General features: G+C 37.6%; 1 protein-coding gene across 1 annotated transcript in view; it reads left to right on the forward strand.

The window, feature by feature from the left end:
• The window catches only part of LRP6 (LDL receptor related protein 6), a 137466-nt gene that overhangs the window by 103623 nt on the left and 12752 nt on the right, over positions 1-21091 (forward strand). The window contains exons 13-18 of the mRNA XM_037033816.1: positions 5288-5490; positions 8007-8218; positions 9172-9362; positions 14410-14619; positions 18901-19026; positions 20215-20451. Coding sequence (XP_036889711.1) covers positions 5288-5490; positions 8007-8218; positions 9172-9362; positions 14410-14619; positions 18901-19026; positions 20215-20451 — 1179 coding nt within the window. The remainder of the gene's footprint in view (positions 1-5287; positions 5491-8006; positions 8219-9171; positions 9363-14409; positions 14620-18900; positions 19027-20214; positions 20452-21091) is intronic.

Below are 21091 nucleotides of genomic sequence, written 5' to 3' on the forward strand. Positions count from 1 at the left end.
AACCTAGTTCATGCTTTAAGTATTCATGAAAGCCCATGTCAGTGGATAGACAAGAACAAATTGGTAGATATGATAAAGAAATAGAGAATTAGATCAGAAAAATTAGATTCGTGGGGGAGAAGTAGGGTATGGTTCACTGGGGTAGAAGATACAAAACTGTGCAATGGGGTGTAATTTTTGAAATTATTCTGTTCTTGAATGTAAGAAATTGTGTAGGAAAGGATAGGGTTCTTCAGTCATGAAAAGGAACATAAGTTTATAGTTTAGTGATTTGGAGTCTTCCACGTTAGTTTCTGTTTTACTAAAGCATGTCACATCGGTTTTTCTAAACCTTAATTTTTCTCATCTGTAAATGGGAGTAATAATAGTAACTACTTTGTGGGGTTGCTGTGAAAATTAAATGAGGTATAACAGAATTCATTGCTGCGGAGAATGGATTTGAGGAGGAAAAGAAGTGGTAGAGAAGTCAGTTAGACTAGTGTGGTAACGTCGGCATACTTGGACTTCCTAGTGGCAGAGGGAATGGTCAAGGTGTATTTTGACGCTGGAATGCACAGGACTTGTGTGTGGGGAAGAAGAGGAAGAAAGCAACTATGATGTCTAGATTTGGTTTGATCAGCTAAATAGGTAGTAGATGAGGAAGTATGGAGAGGAAGGATGGTTTTCAGGAAGAAATAAAAAATTTAATATTAGGTAGGTTTATATTGATATATCTGTGTGGCATTGAAGTATAAATACTAAATAAGTTGACCAGAAGATTCCAAAGTTCAGAGAGAGATGAGGTTGGAGATAGAAATTTTGAAATTGCCAGCGTGTTTTTAAAATAGGGGAGTTACTTAGGGAGAAGATATACAGCTGAGGTCAGCAAATCTTTTCTGTAAAGAGCCAGGGAGTAAGTATTGTATTGAGGTTTGGTGAGTTATAAAATTTCTCACGTGTACTCAACACTGTCCGCTGTGGCATGAATTCAGTCATAGACAATACATTTTAAAAATGTACTGAGTCCTGACAGACTTTACTGCAGAAGCAGATAGTAGGCCAGATTTAGCTTGTGGACCATAATTTGCCAACTCCTTCTTAGAGAAAAGAAGGCATTGGGTGACTTAAGGAGCTCTGGTTGAGGAGGGAAATTTCTTTATTATGTTAATTGCTTATTGCTTATTGGAGTATAAACTCCACAAAGTAGCATTTTTTCCTGTTTTTTTCACTGCTATATCTTACGTACCTCAAGTAGTGCTCAGTAGGTAAAATAGGTATTTAGTAAATCATTGTTGAGTAAAAGAGTGAAAAAATAGAACAGGATTTGGAAAAATACATGTCTTATTCTGTTCAACCTTGTAACCTTGGAAAAATACTTCAACTTTTAAGGCTTCCTTTAAAAATTACTTAATATTTCTGAGTTTACTTACGTCTAAAATGGAGATGATAACTTTGGGGACTAAGTAGTACCTTGTATGAATTGTGGCACATTGGAGGTTTTAAATAAATGTCCGTTTGGTTTTTGTCCTAAGTCTCTGAAACAGTTTTGTTTTCTTAATTTCAAAATCATAGCTACACGGCTCTCCTTAGTTATTATCCTTAGTTATTAGTAATGCTTTTAAAAATTTTCTTATTTGTTTATTTGATCAGTGAATATTTATTGAACATCTGCTATATACTGGGCATTATTTGAGCCCGTGGAGAATATAGCAGTGAATGAAATAGGCATCAGTCCTTGCTCTCATGGAGCTTACATTCAGGGGGACAGATAACGAATGGATTAAGTAAACTATATCATGGATTAGATGGAGATATGTGTTGTGAAGAAATAATAAGTGTGAGAAATGTTGGAAGGAGGATTGCAATGTTAAATACGGGTATTAGAGAAGTCACTACTAAAAAGTGACATGTCGGGAACTGCAGGAGGTGAGGAAATGAGCTACGTGGATATCTGGGGGGAGAGCTAATGAGAAAAGGGGGGCAGTTAATGCAAAGGCCCTAGGGAGGGAACATGTCTGGCATATTAGAGGAACACCTAGGAGGCCAGTGTTGGAACTGAGTGAACAAATAGATTACATCAGAGAGGAAACAGGAAATCAAATTGTGTAATCCCTTGTTCAGCACTGAAGTGGCTGACTTCTATAGCACCTTTGTGCAAACTGGGAAAAGATATTTCCTCTGGCCAGAGCAGCTGCACAAGAACATGGCTTGGGTAATGAAACATGGATTGTACTTCAGTCCCAACTCGATGCCTGTTGGCACAGTAAGACGTGTTGGGCCAGGCCTTGTGGATTTTGCTGTTCTTACACAAGAGCAGTGCCTCCCTTTAAGCTGCAGGTGAACACTTAAACCTCCAACAGAGAGCTAAAAAGCTCCCATCTGCTTGCACCTCATCCTCCAACTTCTGCACGTGGCTTTTTCCGTAGCAGGAATATAAAACTCAGACAGCCTGATAGGACCGTTTCAAAGCACTGTTCCCCCGGAGATAAGGTGCTTAGAGGTTACGTAAATTAGGATGGATTTAGGCTTATGAAATTGTATATTCTTTTTTTTTCATTGCTTTTATTTGTTTTTTATTCAATTCTTGTTCAAGTACAGTTTTCTGTCTTATATTCCCAGCCCTACCCCCCCAATGCTCCCCACCTCCCTCCCATTTCCGCCCCCCACCTTAGTTATTGTCCATGTGTCTTTTATACTTGTTCATGAGTCCTTCCCCTTTTCTTTACGTTAAGCACTGAATGACTTGTAAGTAAGTCAAAACATCAGCTTCCTCTTAGAAACATTAAGCCAATTAATTTTAATTGCTAAAGTTATCCATAGACTTCTTGAAACAAGTGTTTATTTCAAGCCATGTTTGGCTTTGTCTTAATCCGCATTTCTAGAACATCCAATTGTAGAATCTTATTGAAGGTTAAAACCTGACTTAAAAAATAATGTTCAATAAAACATACTAGGAACCACATATATATTTGATATTGTTTCCCAGTCAGGAAAAATTGGCAACTAAAATTTTGGGGTCTTCTAAGTTTCATTGTATGTCCTACTATAGGTGGTGCTTATGCTGTTGGAAACTTATAATTTCGAGACTTCTCTTTTCTCTTGCTTTACGAGAAAGTACTGCCAAAAAAACACTTCTTTTTTTAAATAATTTTTTTATTGTTGTTCAAGTATAATTGTGTCCATTTTACCCTCACCACTCCTTCCCACCCCACCCATCCCCACCTTCTATCCTCAATCTTATCCTACCCACCTTTGGCTCTGTCCGTATGTTCTTGTATACAAGTTCCTTGACGACCCTCCCCTTTTTCCCTCCCTGGTATCCCCTCCCCACTCCCCTCTGGTTACTGTCAGTTTGTTCTTAAATGGAGTCCTGAGCAATGTGGCTTAGTTAGTTGGACGTCATCCCATAAAGTGCAGGGTCACTAGTTCCATCCCCAGTCAGGGCACATGCTTTGGGTTCCGTCCCTGTTCGGGGCATGTATAGAAGGCAGTTGATCAATGTTTCTCTCCCTCTTTTCCCCCTCTCAAAAAATAAGTAAATTTTTTTTAAAAAGGAGGAAGAAAATGGGTGGACTTGTGAGCTTCTCTCTTGTGACATGTGTTCTTACTACTTAAGGCACAAAATTGCTAAAAGTTGTTAAATCAATATGTGATGAACTCAAGATAATAGAGAACTCCAGTGGGATCATTGGAATATGTTCTGAATTTTCCAAGCTAAGTGTGGGCTTTTAGCCAGTGAAGAACTTAAAGCAGAATTTCAGTGTTACGAATACCAAATTCCTTTGTGAGTACCAGTGAGTTTCTCTGGGATTCAAGGCCGTGTGCATTTGGGTGTAAAAGTAAAGTAAAGCAGGGAACCACAAATAATAGAGCCATAAAGAATGGGGCACAGGTGGGGAAAGAAGGGGCTAAGCCTCACCATTTATGTTTATTTCCCTGAGAAGGGCAGAATTCTACTGGATTTAGTTGATGGCTGACTCCCAAGAGAATAAAATATTATGAAATTTTATGTATTTTTAATGAACATTTTTAAAATGCTGTGAGACTGAAGTTGTTGGTAGCACTGTCAAATGCTCTTATTTCCTAGATGTTTTCCTCCATTAAAGATGCTTGCACAGCAACCAGAGGCCTAGTCCCTATGAGAGGGTAACATTGTCTCTGTTGCATCACCCCATTTCATAAATTTAGGGCATCAACTTAGAGTCAGAGCAGAATATTTTTTTAGTGAAAATATAAATACAGGTTTTGTTATGAGGATTATAGATAATAAGTAAACGCATTTATTACGAGTTTGGCAGGATGAGAGAGATTTTTACCAGCTCCTTCTCACAGCGAAAACCACATACACCCATTGCAAAATAAAGCCTATATCTGCAATCCATCAGGGTTTGTTTGATTTCTGTTAATACCAAGTTTATTGCTATTGCTACTGATAACAATAAACAATAGTTATTTTTACTTTATATTTATATAATGCCTTATTATTTTTATTATGTTATAATTGACATATAATGCCTTATAACTTTTAAAGTAATTTTTCATACGTTATAAAATTCTTATAGAAACTCAGTGAGTGAGCAAGACAAGGTAGCTGAAACCTTACTTCAGAGTTGCATAAACATCAGTGCAAAGAGGTTCAGTGACTTAGTTAAGATCAAGTGACTAACTAGTGACTAAAGCTAGTCTTAATTGCTTTTTAAATCCTTATCTGAGGGTATGTTTTACTGATTTTAGAGAGAGGGATAGGGAGTGGGGTGCGGGGAGAAACACTGATCTGTTGCCTCCTATACATGCCCTGACCAGGAATTGAACCTGCAGTCTAGGTATGTGCCCTGACTGGGGAATGAATTCACAACTGTTGGTGTACCAGACAATACAGCTGAGCCACCTGGCATGGGCCAGTCTTGAAGTTTCTGCTTTGAACTGTGGAGGCCTAGGCTTCCTGCCACTCACAAGAAAAGGTTGTGGGGGATTATTTACTTCATAAACAGGGAGACTTTTGCATATCTTTGTCAAATGCCTCATCGACTGACATCAAGCCTTCTGCGATACCACTGTACAAAAAAAGAGGCTAGGTAGTTATGTCATTGAGTACATTCATAACTGGTTTGGTAACCGGAATGCTGATTAGTGTCACTTTAAAGAAAGTTTCTGGGAATATTCCAAAGGGTTTTATCCTCAATCTTAACCTTTTTACCTCCTCAATATGTACGTGTGTTTTGTATGAGATAGAGCAATAGGCTGATCCTATCTTTGAGTGACGCAGGACTTAGTCTGTGTTTCAGATTTGCTCTTTTCTTTCTTTAAGCTCCAACTACTTTCCTGCTCTTCAGTCAAAAGAGCGCGATCAACCGCATGGTAATTGATGAACAGCAGAGCCCTGACATCATCCTTCCTATCCACAGCCTTCGGAATGTCCGGGCCATTGACTATGACCCACTGGACAAGCAACTATATTGGATTGATTCACGACAAAACGTGATCCGAAAAGCTCAAGAGGATGGCAGCCAGGTAATGCAAGGCTCAGTGCAAAAGCCATGTTGTTCTACCTAGTAATTGGACTAACCACTCATCCTATTTTATTGTATTTAAGTGTTGATTCTACATGTGCACTTGTGTGTGTGAAACTGAAATTCTAGACTGAGCAGCTTTTTCCCCTTCTAATGATCTTTCAGCGTATAATTGTTTGGTAATGCTATTGGAATGAAAATTATATTTGGATAACTTACGCTCATATATTGGTAATGACTTAGTTGCTGCCATCCTAATCTGTTTATACAGTTTTCTTTGTTATGGTTTCATTTACATGGAGTGTTGGAAGCTTTGAAATCAAAAAGATTTCAGTTCTGAACTCAGGTCTGTCACGCATTAGGATTTTTATAAACTTTTTAGCTGAATGGAATGTAGAACACATAGTGCATTACCTGTTACATGATAAGAGACTCAATAAATAATGGTTCTATTGATTATTTTAAAAGTTCAAAGGATAATTAACACACAATACAGCCTCAGTAAAATTAAAAACATCTAACAGGGCTGTCCAACCTTTTGTCGTCTCTGGGCTACACTGGAAGAAGAGTTGTCTTGGGCCACATATTAAATACATTGCGACATGTAATCACAAAAAACTCTTACAGTGTTTAAAGTAAATTTACGATTTTGTGTTGGGCCATATGTACAGCCATCCTGGGCTGCATGTGGCCCATGGACCTCAGGTTGGACACTCCCGATAGGATATGCCATTAATCCAGTGGCATTTTTTTGGTAGATATTTGGTAACTATGGGATGGGAATGAAAACATTATCAACACAACTTACCTGTGCATGCATACCAGTCATGGTTTGTATACTATCCACACTTCTTTGCTTTATTTTTATGACCCAGTAGTATTAGACTGGGATTGCTATAAATAATTATTTGTTATCTTCCCATAGCAATAATGTTAAGTTTGATTTTGAACGTGTTAAAATTTAGGGAGATGAGATTACTGATTTTTTATGTCTTTCCTCACACAGAAGGGCAAAGGGATAATGTACTGGATTGGCCAAAAAGGCTGTATGGTTTTTTCCATAACATAAAAGACACATTTTTCATTTTCACCAATAACTTGACACATTCGATCAGTCACAGCACATTCTCCATACACTGCACAAATCTTTTGTGTGTATTTCAGTTGTGTTTTTAGCTTTCTTGAAATAATAAAGCATAATACACCAAAAATGTAACTTATTTTCTTCCATCTTTGATATTAAAATGGCTACACAAAAATTCACCAATTTTGATAAGCTTTTTTAAAATGCACCCTGAAATGACAGCTGTCACAAGCACTACTGGAGCCATCTTACAGGAAAAAACAAAGTGGACTTTTTGGTCAACCCAATGCTTAGGGCTGCTGAGGGATCATTTAGTTGTATAGTCAATAGCAGTATATTGTAGATGCATGTTACTCTTTGTAGGCCAAGACCTGTAGAAGGAAATTAGAGCTGTTACTATATAGCAAAGGACATGGCAAATAAGTAGTATAGCTTCATTAAGGAATACATTGCCTCAGAGATGCTGAGTAAATAAAATACAATTTATTCAGCTAGAACAGGTAAACAAAAGGCTCTCTTTTTGCTTGGTTTTGTAAAAAGAATTTTTTTTGGGGGGGGTGGATTTGAGGATTACAGGCAGGCCTGACTGGTAGATACGGTTTATAGCCCTAATTGCTATTGTCTCTAGAGCAGTTTGTCAGCTTCAGTACTATTGACATTTTTTGGCTGGATAATTCTTTTTTTTTATCACCTGGATAAGGGGAAGGGAGGGAGAGAGAGAGGGAGAAAAATATCAGTGTGAGAGAGAGAAACATCTATCAGTTGCTTCTCATACACACCTCAGCAGGGAACCAAACCTGCAACCCAGGCATGTGTTCTGACTGGGGATCAAACCTGAGACTGCTTGGTCCATGGGATAATGTTCCAATCAACCAAACCACGCCAGCCAGAGCTGGGTTGGATAATTCTTTGTTGTGGAGGACTGATCTGAATATCGTAAGCTGTTTATTAGCAACATCTGTGGCCTGTGACCACTAGGTGCCAGTTATACCTCCCATAGTCATGACAATCAAAAATATCTGCAAACATTGTCAGATGCCCCTGGTTTAGACATTTGCGAATGCCCTTGAGAACCACTGCTTTAGGGGTATTTCTAGGGTGTGGTTCTAGGCAGGGTTGTCTGTAGGAGACAGCTGCCCACTCTCACACTCATCTCTAATTAGTGCGCTGTCAGATTCCTAGAGCAACTAATGTGGCCTTAGCGCACTCTGCTGCCCCATGCCATGGTAACCCAAGGGAGCATTTGAAATGCCTGATAACAAAGAAGCATATAAAAATGTACTTACAAAAAAATGTATCAGTAAGAAATATCCCTTGGGACCTCCTTCTCAGATGAGCGACCATGTAAATGTAAGTATTATAAATGATCGCCTCAGGCTACCTGGCTTGGAGTCTGGTTTTCTATGTGTATGTTCGTCTTTTTCTCTCCCTAGGGCTTTACTGTGGTTGTGAGTTCAGTTCCAAATCAAAACCTAGAAATACAGCCCTACGACCTCAGCATTGATATTTATAGCCGCTACATCTACTGGACTTGTGAGGCCACCAATGTCATTAATGTAACAAGATTAGATGGGAGATCAATTGGAGTGGTGCTAAAAGGCGAGCAAGACAGACCTCGAGCCATTGTGGTAAACCCAGAGAAAGGGTAAGTTACTGAAGTACCATTCAGCTGTCTTGGCATCTCAGACCCTCATCAGCCTTTCTTTGCATTCCTTTTTTATTTACCTTGCAATATCCTGTGTTAACAATGAAAAACTTGATATTCTCCTTCTATCTGCCCCTGTATTGTCTTCCTTTCTCTCATTTTACTGCCTAGAATTTTCTTTGTTCGTCTCTATTGCTTTAATTTTCATTTTTACCCATCTTTCCGGGACCATTTGAACTGCAACATCCTCCTTGAAGTTTTCCTTGATCTACTCCAGCCCTAGCCGGATCTGATTTTCCCCTCTCCTAAATGCTCAGTACTCTATTATATCTGTGCCTCTCACACCTAGTTCTTTCTAACTAACCTTACCACTTTTATTTTTCAGTCTTGTATTTCCTACTAGTATTTAGATTCCTTTATGCCAAGAACTAATATATCTTCTTTCATCTAATACGGATCTTTGTATTTAATAAATTGCATGTATTTGCATCTGAATGAATGCTAAGGAATTCAGCATGAAAGTAGCTCACTTCAAAGGAGTTACAGGAAAAAGATGAACTCTAGGACTTAAAGATAAGAAACCACTTTTATGACTTATTTTTAGTTATGAGACGGACAATAAGGGAAGGAATTTAAAATTTTGTGTCCAGGTCTCTGGTTACTGCTTATCTATTTCATTTATTTTAATATATTGTAGTATTTCAAAAAGTGTAGCTGCCTTTGTCTAACACTTTGTTTTGTTAATCCTTGAAAGTTAACTCCCTCAGAAGTTCTGTGTATCCTGTGTATTACTTTCAGTAATAGTGTCTCATAGCCTTTTAAAAAATATTTTAAAACATTTCAAAATCAGATTTTAAAATATTCTGCCTGTTCCGGTTTTAATCAGTAAGAATCTTCTCATTTTGTACGGTTTCTTATTTTGGTAAACTTACTGTTTCCTCCTTTCTCACTAGGTATATGTATTTTACCAATCTTCAGGAAAGGTCTCCGAAAATTGAACGAGCTGCTTTGGATGGAACAGAACGGGAGGTCCTCTTTTTCAGTGGCTTGAGTAAGCCGATTGCTCTAGCCCTCGATAGCAGATTGGGCAAGCTCTTTTGGGCTGATTCAGATCTCCGGCGAATTGAAAGCAGTGATCTCTCAGGTACCCCCAAAATATGTCTCCTTATTTTTTTAAAGATTTTATTATTTTTAGAAATAGGGGAAGGGAGAGAAAAAGAGCGAGAGAGAAACATCAGTGTGCGAGATATACATCAGACTGTTGCCTCTTGCACACCCCTAGCTGGACCTGGTCTGCAACCCAGGCATGTGCCCTGGTTGGGAATCAAACCAGTGACCTTTTGGTTTGCAGGCCAGTGCTCAGTCACCGGAGCCACACCAGCCAGGGCCTGCTTCTTTATTTTGATTTGAGGTATTAAGATGATTCACCAGTATAACATTTGTATTTTTCTTCCATTGTATTATTTTTTCACTAAAAATAGTGAGCATTAAGTAAGTTAGGAAGAACTTTTTTCTTCAGCCATCAATATGATTATTCCCTCTGTTACCTAATAACTTGCCAATACTCATTTGGGCTTGGCTGTGTAAGTATATTTCTAATGTATTTTTGCTCCTTTCCTAATTCTTCTGCTCTACTTTATTTCTCATCATCTCTGTCCTGAATTCTAACCTGTGATTAGTTTCATCCCTATTGATCCCCCAGTCTTAAATGTTTGCACACTGTTCCTAGATTAACTTTCTGAAGCATTGTTTTTAATCATGTCATTACTGTACTAAAAAAATCCTTAGGGTAGTCTCATAACCTAAAGAAAAAAAGTTTAGCTGTACACTTAAGTTGGTATTCACCTTTCATAAGCTCATCAGCAAACTCACATGATCATAACGTTCCTGGTATTTTGAGACCAATTCAAATCATTTGTTGGTCTTTAGATGTACTTTTACTTTCTCATTTCTCTGCAGCCCTCTATCTACAATCATATAGTTGCTTCTCCTCACAATTTCTGATGTCCAGATATTCTGTGTGATCTCACTTGTGATCATGAAAATGAACTTAAAAATAATACATTACTTATGTCTCTCAGAATGGCAAAAATATGTTAGTTGGTTATACCCAACTTTAGCAAGAATAGCAGAAAATAGCATGCTTCCCTGCACTTTGGTAGGAGCAGAAATTGATAGAACAGTTTTGGAGAGCAGTTTGCCAATAAATTGCCCTTTTAGTTTGCTGTGTTACAGAAATGCTGACCCAGTTGTAGGACGGTATTTGCTAAGCATTATTTTGTAATAGCCTACTACAGAGAACTGTGAGGTCTGTCCAGAAAAAGTCCAGCCATTATTGATACAATGAGAACAATTTGCGTGAATTGATGTAACCTGGCAGCCAAGGAGAGTGGACTGGAACACACACATGTGAACAATGACGACTTCACTGTACTAGTCAGTGGGGGCAGTAGACACTTGTTGAGTGAGCGTGTGCGCTGCGTGGCCGTCACATTCAAAATGGCTGAATGAGTAGAACAATGAATCTGCATCAAATTTTGCATTAAGCTTGAACATTCCTCTGTGGAAACTATTTGGATGATTCATAAGACTTTCTGGGACGATGCAACGAGTGCAGCACAAGTAAAAGTGTGGCACAGATGCTTTAAAGGTGGTCAAGAACCTGTTGAAAGTGACCTGCATTCTGGAAGGCCTGCAACAAGCAGGACAAGCAGAGAATGTTGAACGTGTACGGGCTTCTTGCAACAAAGATCAGCAACTGACGGAGAGAACTAGAAGCTGATCGGGGGATTCCAAAAACTACTCTGTCCGAGATTTTGACACAGGATCGTGACATAAAGTGTGTTGTAGTGAAGTTCACTCTGCAGCTTCTGCTACCAGAGCAGAAGTAAAAACCCACTGCATTTGCTAATGACTTGATTCAAAGAACTACCAATGGCCAGATTTCCTCAAGAAGGTCATAAGTGGGGACGAATCGTGAGGCATCATTGTCCTATGTGCAGTGTTTCCTGTATCTTGTATCCTCTTCAGTAAATGCCTCTTTCATACTGTGTGGCTGGGGGTGGATACTTTCTGGACAGACCTTGGTACATTCAGTATTACGTGTATGGAATAGTACAGTCATTCCAACAAATGAGGGGAAATCTGTGTGCAGTGGCATAGAAAGATAATTTTTAAAAACTAAGTTGTTAAGATCTAATTTTGTTTACAATATTTCATAGGTATTGTGTTTATTGGCAAATTGCCCTCCAAAAATATTTATACTATATATACATGTATGTATACTTATATAGACACATGTGTATGTACTCTTAAGAACATGGGTGTATGTGTTTGTTTATTCCTTGAGAAATGCACAAATATACTTTGAGAAAAGTCTGAAAGGGTAGCATACTAATATGTTAGTAGTATTTATTTCTGTATCATTTGAATTTTTATATGTTTAAATACATTCGTACTTTTTTAAGAAACAAAAAAAATACTGTCCCTACAGGTTCAAATGCTTCCATTTTATTTACTTTCTCTGATTTCAGATAGTCATGAACATACTTGCATGTGTATGCATATTTACTTAGTATGATGTATTTTTCCTTTCATCTGGTAACCTATATTATTTATTTATTTATTCATTTATTTTTAAAGATTTTATTTATTTATCTTCAGAAGGGAAGGGAAGGAGAGAGGGAGAGAAAAATATCAATGTATGGTTGCCTCATGTGCTTCCCCTGCTGGGAAGTGGCCTGCAACCCAGGCATGTGCCCTGACTGGGAATCGAACCATGATACTCTGGTTCACAGGCCAGCACTCAATCCACTGAGCTACACCAGCCAGGGCACCTATATCTTTTATATCACCTTTAATTTGTGTAATTGCTTTTTATATCAATGTTTTAACTGTTTTATTAGTATTAAAGATATTTTCCCCCTTCTCTCCTTTCTTTGTTTCTCTTAAGGTGCTTACTTTGGTTGTAAGAGTAGCATGTTTATTAGAGACAGTTTAGAAAATACAAAAAAAGGGAAAATTCATAACATCATTGTTACTTAACACTTTAATGAAATAACTTTTCTTATGTTTTTAATTTTATTTATTTATTTTTTTTAGAGAGAGAGAGGAAGGGAGGGAGAAAGGGAGAGAAACATCAGTGTGTGGTTGCCTCTCGTGTGGCCCCCACTAGGGGACTTGGCCTGCAACCCAGGCATGTGCCCTGACTGGGAATCCAACCGGTGACTCTTTGGTTCACAGCCCGCACTCAATCCACTGAGCTACACCAGCCAGGGCTAACTTTTATTTTTTTTATTTTTTTTCCATACATTTTTTTTCCACCTTTAATTATGAAATGGTTCCACCATGGAGAAAGCACAGAGTTCCTACCACTCACCTTTGTCAGATCTTATCATTCAGCCATATTTGCTTTTGAACATTGCTGCTTCCTCCTCTCTCTTGAAATAAAACGTTTGAATTTTGAAGCCCTTGTATATCCCTCCCCAAATTTGTTCTGAATAAAGAATGTCTAGAAATCAGTAATAGAAAAATGAGCAAAGACTATGAATAGTAATTCAGAGAAGAAACATGAAAGACCAATAAATTAACCTCAATATCAAACAGAGAAATGTAGATTTTATAAATAATGGGATATACTTATAAAACAATTGGATTGATAATAATTTAGAAGTCTAACAATACCAATTCTCATTTTTACTTCTGGTGGGAATTTTAAATTGATGTGATCATTTTGGAGAGCATCTAAGATCTATCTATTCATATTGAATTGATATACACCAGATCACATAGCAATTCGACTGCTGTGTTTTAGCCCATAGAGACATGTTCTGATATGTGTGCAAGAATATTCACAGCAACATTGCTTTCAGTGGCAAAAAATTGGAAATAGAGTTACTAGAACTTTGACTGGGTTTGCTTTGGATTTATACATCATTTTAGTAGAATTATTTTCTTTGTAATATTAGTCTTCCAAACCATGAGCACTGGTTTGTCTATATTTATTTGGAACTTTAATTTCCCTCAATGTTTATTATTGTTTTCTGGGTAGAGGTAACCCATCTTTTATTAATTTTTTAATGCTTTTGAATGCTCGTGATAAAGAGTATTCTAAGTTTTTAAGACTATTTTGTGATGATATCTGGAATGTACAAATACAGTCCCTCCATTCCCCCATCCATCCTCCACCTTGATATGCTGAACTTGTTTCCTCTAGTTTCTTTAGGCTTTTCTGTGTTACAGAATCATTTGTGTATAAATAATGAATTTTATTTTTTTCCAGTCCTTTTCCTTGTTATCTTATTATACTTTCTGGGACCCCCAAAACAGTGGTGATTTTAATAATAATGGAAGCTTTGGGTTTTTTTGTTTGGCTTTACTTCTTGATTTGGGGGGAAGCATTTAATACCTTGTGATTAAGTATTATGTTTGCTAAGGTTTTTCTGTAGATAACTTTTTTATCAGATTCAGAGAGCTACCTTATGTTCCTAGTTTGCTAGACTAAAGCAAACTTGGCATGATACAGTATCCTTTTTATATACATTGATAGATTTGGATATACTATTGTTCATTTAAGATGTTTGCATCCATGTTCATGAGAAAGAATACCCTATAATTTTCTTTTCTTACAATGTACTTGGAGTTTTGCTGTCAAGGTTGCATTGCCTCATTAAAATGTATCCCCTTTTTCTGTGTTCTCTGAGAAAGGTTAGTGTAATATTGGCAGGGTTTTTTCTTTTTTCCTTCTTTATGTAGTCACCAGTAATATATATTTTTATCATAGTTTTTTTTCTGCTTGACATTTTTTAGCCTCCCACAGAACCTTTTATACTGGAATGCATTTAATACATGCTTCTGATTTTATATGCTAGAGCTTTTCATAAAATTTTATTTTAAAAATGGACTCAGCTTTAAAAATCATTCAAAAAGTGCTCTAAGTTCTTTTCTACATTTCTGTGAATTAGAATACAACTGTGTATTGGACTTACTTGCTATTGATTGTGCTTGAATTTCTAGTCTATTGTCTATTTTCTGGTATGTGTATATCTTCTAAGAATGAGTCTGAAGTTTTGTAGTAGAGAGTTTACACTTTCCTTTTTAGAACTTTTAGAATTGTAATTTTCAGTAAATAAATGTTGAATGTATGACTTGACCCACATGAATTATTTCTGGTGAATGTTCTCCTTTCCAAGGTGCCAACCGAGTAGTATTAGAGGACTCCAATATCTTGCAGCCTGTGGGCCTGACTGTGTTTGAAAATTGGCTATACTGGATTGATAAGCAGCAACAAATGATTGAAAAAATTGACATGACAGGTCGAGAGGGTAGAACCAAAGTCCAGGCTCGAATTGCTCAGCTCAGTGACATCCATGCAGTAAAGGAGCTGAACCTTCAGGAGTACAGTAAGTGCTGACGGTGTGCTGCCAATCGTAGGGTTGTATTCACTGTATGAAATTAAACTAAAAATAAGGTATTCTTTTGTATCTTCTTACCACGTTATCCTGAAGATTTGCATGTACTGTTAGGTTTTCCAGTTTTTTTATCTTCATGCTAAAGTTACCTGGGAGCCTTTTCAAATTAAATATCTCTTCCTCATAAAATAGGAGTGGGGAAAAGGAATGGCCTTACTCATTTTCCAAAATTTCCCCAGGTACAACAAAGGGCCTGCTTGTTATGTCTGCTCTTTCTCTCCTCTTTGTCTTTCCACCTCTTTAAGAATATTGGTATAAGGCATATGTTTCTTTGGTTCCCTGTATACCTCACAATTTAAACAAAAACAAAAGTTATATTTACATAATGATGAATATTGTTAGCATGGAGTAACTTTGTTCTTTGGCAAAAGCAAAACAAACTAAAAATTAGTCTGCAAAAATTAAATATAGTGCATTAATAAGAGCTTGTTTTGTTTCCTCTTGAATAAACTTTTTAATTCTCAGCTTAGAAAAGTAGCCATAGATATTCTTTTTATCTTATTGAAAACTTGAACTTCTGGCCAAGATGGAGGCATAGGTAGATACACTTTGCCTCTTTACACAACCAAAAGAAGGACAACAAAAAAAAATTTAACAGCAAAAATAACCAGAACTGCCAGAAAATCAGACTGTGTAGAAGTCTGACAACCAAGAAGTTGAAGAAGAAACATTCATACAGATGCTAGGAGGGGCAGAAAAGGGCAGCTGGACAGAGAGGACTCGCAGCAAGGCAGCGGCTGGAAGACCAGGGCAAACCAGGCGAGGTGGTGACTAGCGAAGTGGCAGGATAAACCAGGAGGAACAACTGGGCAGTGAGAGAGACAGCACAACCCAGGGTTCTAGTGCAGGGGAAATAAAGCTTCAAACCCTCTGACTAAAAAATCCTGTGGGGGTTGAGGCAGCAGTGGGAGGAACTCCCAGCCTCACAGGAGAGTTTGTTGGAGAGACCCACAGGGCCCTAGAACATACACAAACCCATCCACCTGGGAATCAGCACCAGAAGGATCTAATGTGCTGTGGGTAGCAGGGGAAGCAGGTGAAAGCCAGCAGAGAGTTGAGCAAGCAGCACTGTTCCCTCTTGGACCCCTTTCCCACATATGGCACCACAACACAGTGAAGTGGGTTGCCCTGCCCTGGTGAACACCTAAGGCTCCACCCCTTACTATGTATCAAGCACTCAGAGTTCCCCCCCCCAAAAAAATATGGCCCAAATGAGAGAACAGATCAAAGCACCAGAAAAAACACCACTAAGCGATGAAGAGATAGACAACATATCCAATGCAGAGTTCAGGATACTGGTAATCAGGATGCTCATAGAATTGGTTGAGTATGGTCACAAAATAGAGGGAGTGAAGGCTATGAAAAGTGAAATAAAGGAAAATGTACAGGGAACTAACAGTGACAGGAAGGAAGCCAAGACTCAAATTAATGGTTTGGACCAGAAAGAATAAATAAACATTCAACCAGAACACAATGAAGAAATAGATTTTAAAAAAAAACTAGGAGAGGCTTAGGAACCTCCAGGACAACTTTAAATGTTCCAACATCCAAATAATAGGGGTACCAGAAGGAGAAGAGGAAGAGCAAGAAATTGAAAACTTACTTGAAAAAATAATGACGGAGAACTTACCCAGTATGACAAAGGAAATAGACTTCCAGGAAATCCAGGAAGCTGAGAGAGTCCCAAAGAAGTTGGACCCAAGGAAGTACGCGCCAAAGCACATCATAACTGCATTACCCAAGATTGAAGATAAGGAGAGAATCTGAAAAGCAGCAAGAGAAAAGGAGACAATTACCTACAAAGGAGTTCCCATCAGAAGAAATCAGGCAAGAAGGGGCTGGAAAGAAGTATTCAAAGTCATGAAAGGCAAGGACCTACATCCAAGATTACTCTAGCCAGCAAAGCTATCATTTAGAACGGAAGGGCAGATAAAGTGCTTCCTAGATAAAGTCAGGTTAAAGGAGTTCATTGTCACCCAGCCCTTTTTATTTGAAATGTTAAAGGGACTTATCTAAGAAATAGAAGAATAGAAGATGATCAAAAACTATGGTCAAAAACGTACAACAAATTCACAACTATTGACAACTGAACCTAAAAAAGAAAAAAAAACAAGAACAGACTAAGCTAACAACTAGAACAGGAACAGAATCACAGAAATGGAAATCACACAGAGGGTTATCAGCAGGGAAGGGGAGGCAGGGAATGGGGGGAAAGGTGTACAGGGAATAAGAAGCATAAATAGTAGGTAAAAAATAGGCAGGGGAAGGTTAAGAATAGTGTAGGAAGTAGAGAAGCCAAAGAATTACATGTACAACCCATGGACATGAACTAAGATGGGAGAATGTTGGTGGGAGGGGGGTGCAGAGCAGAGGGGAGTAAGGGGGAGGAACAAAATGGGACTACTGTAATGGTATAATCAACAATATTTTTTTCTTTTAAAGAAAGCCTTTGAAAATGGGCGATCATCTTTGTCCTGGTTCCTTGTTAATAGGTGTCTGTAATCAAAAGTACCCTCACCAGTAATACTGTAGGTCTTACATGCTTGCACCAGGAATGCTGATGTTAAATGGAGGACTGAAGGAGAAGTATTGAAACTCTGCAGCTTCTCACCACAGTGCTTTCCAGTCAAATAGGGATATGAAAGAAGAGAGGAACAAGGTCACCATTGCTTGTTCAAGTCTTAAGTTTAGAGATATTTAAGAATTTGAGAGTTAGCATTGTTGCCACTCTATGTTGTGACATGTACAAAAACTCATGCTGAACATGTAATAGATGGAAATAAGATAATGACACAATACCTAAGTTACATATTCAGTTGATATAGATCTCACTTGAGCTTTTCAAAACTTCTGGGTGCAGGGTTATCTTTTTTATATAATTCAACATTCAAATATGGTTTTATACTTGGAAAAACATTTAAAAATTTTAATAACATTGAAGAGAATGAGATTTATATTTATCAAAAGTGTAATGGCCCATAGGCAGATCAGTTGAGGCGGAGTGATGGTACTCAGAAGGAGGAGATGGCACTTGACTGAGTACAGTCCAGTGGAGAATTATGAACGATAAGAACTCTGCTGTCATTGCTGATTCTGGGGCTATATTTCGCCTATAACTCCTTCATTTTTCTTATAGCTGAGTCAGGTGCCTTTCGCTCCCTTTGGAGTTGTAGTGGTTCGCCGTCCTCTGTTGTCTTCTGTGTGGTTTTAGGGTTGCCGTGCAACCAGAGTAGTAGGAGAGGCATGATTTCGAGGATTTGCGCTGAGAACCGTAATCGGGTTAACATTCGTTTTTTACTGAATTTATCATGGTAACATTGGTTAGTGGAATTGTCGTGTTGTGTGTTCACCACCCCAAGTCAAATTTTCTTTAAAGAAGTGTCATGGTATTAAAGGTGGAGAAACACTGCTGTATAGTTCGAGTGTCTTAATACAATGACTGATGTGTGTTTCGGGACAGTGAGCTGACTCCCTCAGTCCCATTAGCACACGCTAAAGCAGAACTGATGTGTTGTTAGTGAAAAGAAAGTCAGAAAATAAATGGGCGTCTCTACATTAGACATTGGTATTTTGTGATGACAGATGTCCAGTTGCTTTTCACACAAGCTAAGTAGCAAATTCATAGCAATGATTTCACTAAATACAACCTGTGAGGCAGAGTTTGAAAAGTTGCCAGACTGTGTATTTATTTAATTTAACCCAAATATGAGGAAGTGAAACATTTGTATCATTTCAGGTTTTCCTTTGCAGTTGATCAAGCAAATAATTTTAATTGTTTGCAAATGGTTGAGTTTCCTGTGAACTTAAGCTTTTTCTTATAACAACTCTATCGGTGGATTCTTTATTAAAATACACTTTTTGAGTAATATCATCTGATCTTTTAGAAAGATCTGAGTTAAACTCTATAGTTTAGAAGTGTTTTTGCATATTAAATAGAACAATATCTAGGTCTCAGCATTTGGCCTACAAATTAATGAGCTGTGTTATTACCTTGCTTAAAATAATTTAAAATATTTTTATGTATAAATATGTACAGACAGTGTTTTTTACTTTTAAATCATTGTCCTCATTTTCTTGAAGGTTGTATAGGGATGGAGCAAGGAAGCATATACATGTGCAAATAAAGTCCAAGGTGATTTACCTTTGGTTTTATTGATAATTCATAAGTGATAGATTTTAACTAAACTATCTTCCACCCTCCCTTCCTTGCAGGACAGCATCCCTGTGCTCAGGATAATGGTGGCTGTTCACATATTTGTCTTGTAAAAGGAGACGGTACGACAAGGTGCTCTTGCCCCATGCACTTGGTTCTGCTTCAGGATGAGCTGTCGTGTGGAGGTAAACGTGTTGTCGTTTCCTTGTGCAGACCATTCAACCTGTTCTGTAACTGAATAGTTAATTCAACTGAAGGGCAGAACTATTCTCTGTGGTGGCAGGAATGTTAAAATAATCTGATTTCTAATGAGAAGAAAATTACTAGGGAGAACTGAGTTTATATAGACATTAAACATTATGATTATAAGCTGATGTAAAAATGTTCTACTATAAAAGATAGATAAAATACATATTTCTGTGAACAAAGATCGAAAAGACAGAAGTTACAAATCATTGAAAAATGGTGTTATAAGAATATTTTATTCTTTTAATTTTCTTACTTTTTAAAAAAGTAAATAACATGTATTGAGTAGCAGCATCCAAGACACTGCTTGGACTGCAGGAGATTTGAAGGTCCGTGAGACAGACCGGCGTGGTTGGGGCGGTCAGATGTGTGCACAGAAAAGAGTTAAGTTCTGGTGCTTCGAAATAGCAAGTGTCACACAACACTGTGGACATACTCGGTGCCACTGGGCTGTGCGCTTTAAAATGGTTGAATAGTGGGCTTTTCCACATATATTTTATACAGTTTTTTAAAAGCAAATGCTTCCATATCAGGGTCCTGGTGTCAACTCAAATAAGGCAAATCTTAGAAAAATTTACCTCTGTGAAGTGGTAACATAGATAAAATTGAATCAAGGATATCACCTCTTATTTAGAAGTCTTTTAAAAGACCTTTGCATTTTTCTTTGTATTTAGTGATTATTTTTAGTGCACGTATTACGTGAGTAGCATGTTTTAACTAATGTATATGACCGAAGCAAGACATATACTCTTGTCATTAAGAGAAGTACCCTCGAGTCCATTAGCAGCTGATTCTCATCTTCCAAAAGTAACCACTGTTCTGACCTTTATCCCTGTAGTTTAGCTATGCTTGTTGTTGAACTTTGTAGAAGGAATCATGATGTATATATTCTTTAATGTCTGGATTCTCTTGCTTAATATAATGTTTTTGAGATTCAACTGTAGAGTGGAGTATATCAGTTTCTTTGTTATTTCTCCTCTGATTAGATGTAGGTGGGTTACAGATCTGATCTATTATGAAGTGTTTTGTACAATATATGTTAATTATTAAGTGAGCTCCACTCAGGTGTGTTTGTATCTCTGCATGACACTTATTTTTGTCACTCCCCTCCCTTTTGTTTATTGAAGAACCCCCAACATGTTCCCCTCAGCAGTTTACTTGTTTCACGGGAGAAATTGACTGTATCCCTGTGGCTTGGCGGTGTGATGGGTTTACTGAATGTGAAGACCACAGCGATGAGCTTAATTGTCCTGTGTGCTCAGAGTCCCAGTTCCAGTGTACCAGCGGGCAGTGTATTGATGGTGTGCTCAGATGCAATGGGGATGCAAACTGCCAGGATAAGTCGGATGAAAAGAACTGTGAAGGTATGTAAAAACTTTAAAACCCAGTTATAAAGTCCTTTTTCCCTTAAGTTGTTTGCAATTCAGAGTGGTGCGTTGCTTTGGCTGGGTGGTAGATTTGGGGTTTTCAAGTACATTTGACCTTTTTATGTTAAACATAGTAACATGTTCCAAGTTGCTATTTTAATTCACTTAGTATGCATAAGGCTTATACACATTAATAAGCATAGCAGAGGAATGAGGCCAAAAGAACTTCAGTATGTAAAAATAGTACTTGTTTCCAGTAAACTTTGAATTAGTGAATTTATTTATTTCGATGTAAAATAATTTTATTATTTTCCTCTTTCCTTCATTAACCTTTATAACATGGTAAACACATATACACACAAACAAATTCTTTGGAATTATTAGTGAATGATGAAATTTAACATAAAGAACAAAATAGGAGCCTTGACTGGTGTGGTTCATTTGGTTGGCTGTTGTCCCACAAAATGAAAGGTTGCTGGTTCAGTTCCCAGTAGGGGCACTTGCAAGAGGCAACTGATGGATGTTTCTCACACCAATTTTTCTTTCCCTCTCTTTCTCCCTCCCTTCCCTTCTCTCTAAAAATAAATAAAATCACTTTAAAAAAATAACAAAATAGGAAATTTCCTGCTTTTCCCTC

This window comes from Sturnira hondurensis, unplaced genomic scaffold, assembly GCF_014824575.4.
Source record: "Sturnira hondurensis isolate 20B ecotype Veracruz unplaced genomic scaffold, ASM1482457v3 Scaffold0021795, whole genome shotgun sequence".
NCBI classification, from domain to species: domain Eukaryota; kingdom Metazoa; phylum Chordata; class Mammalia; order Chiroptera; family Phyllostomidae; genus Sturnira; species Sturnira hondurensis.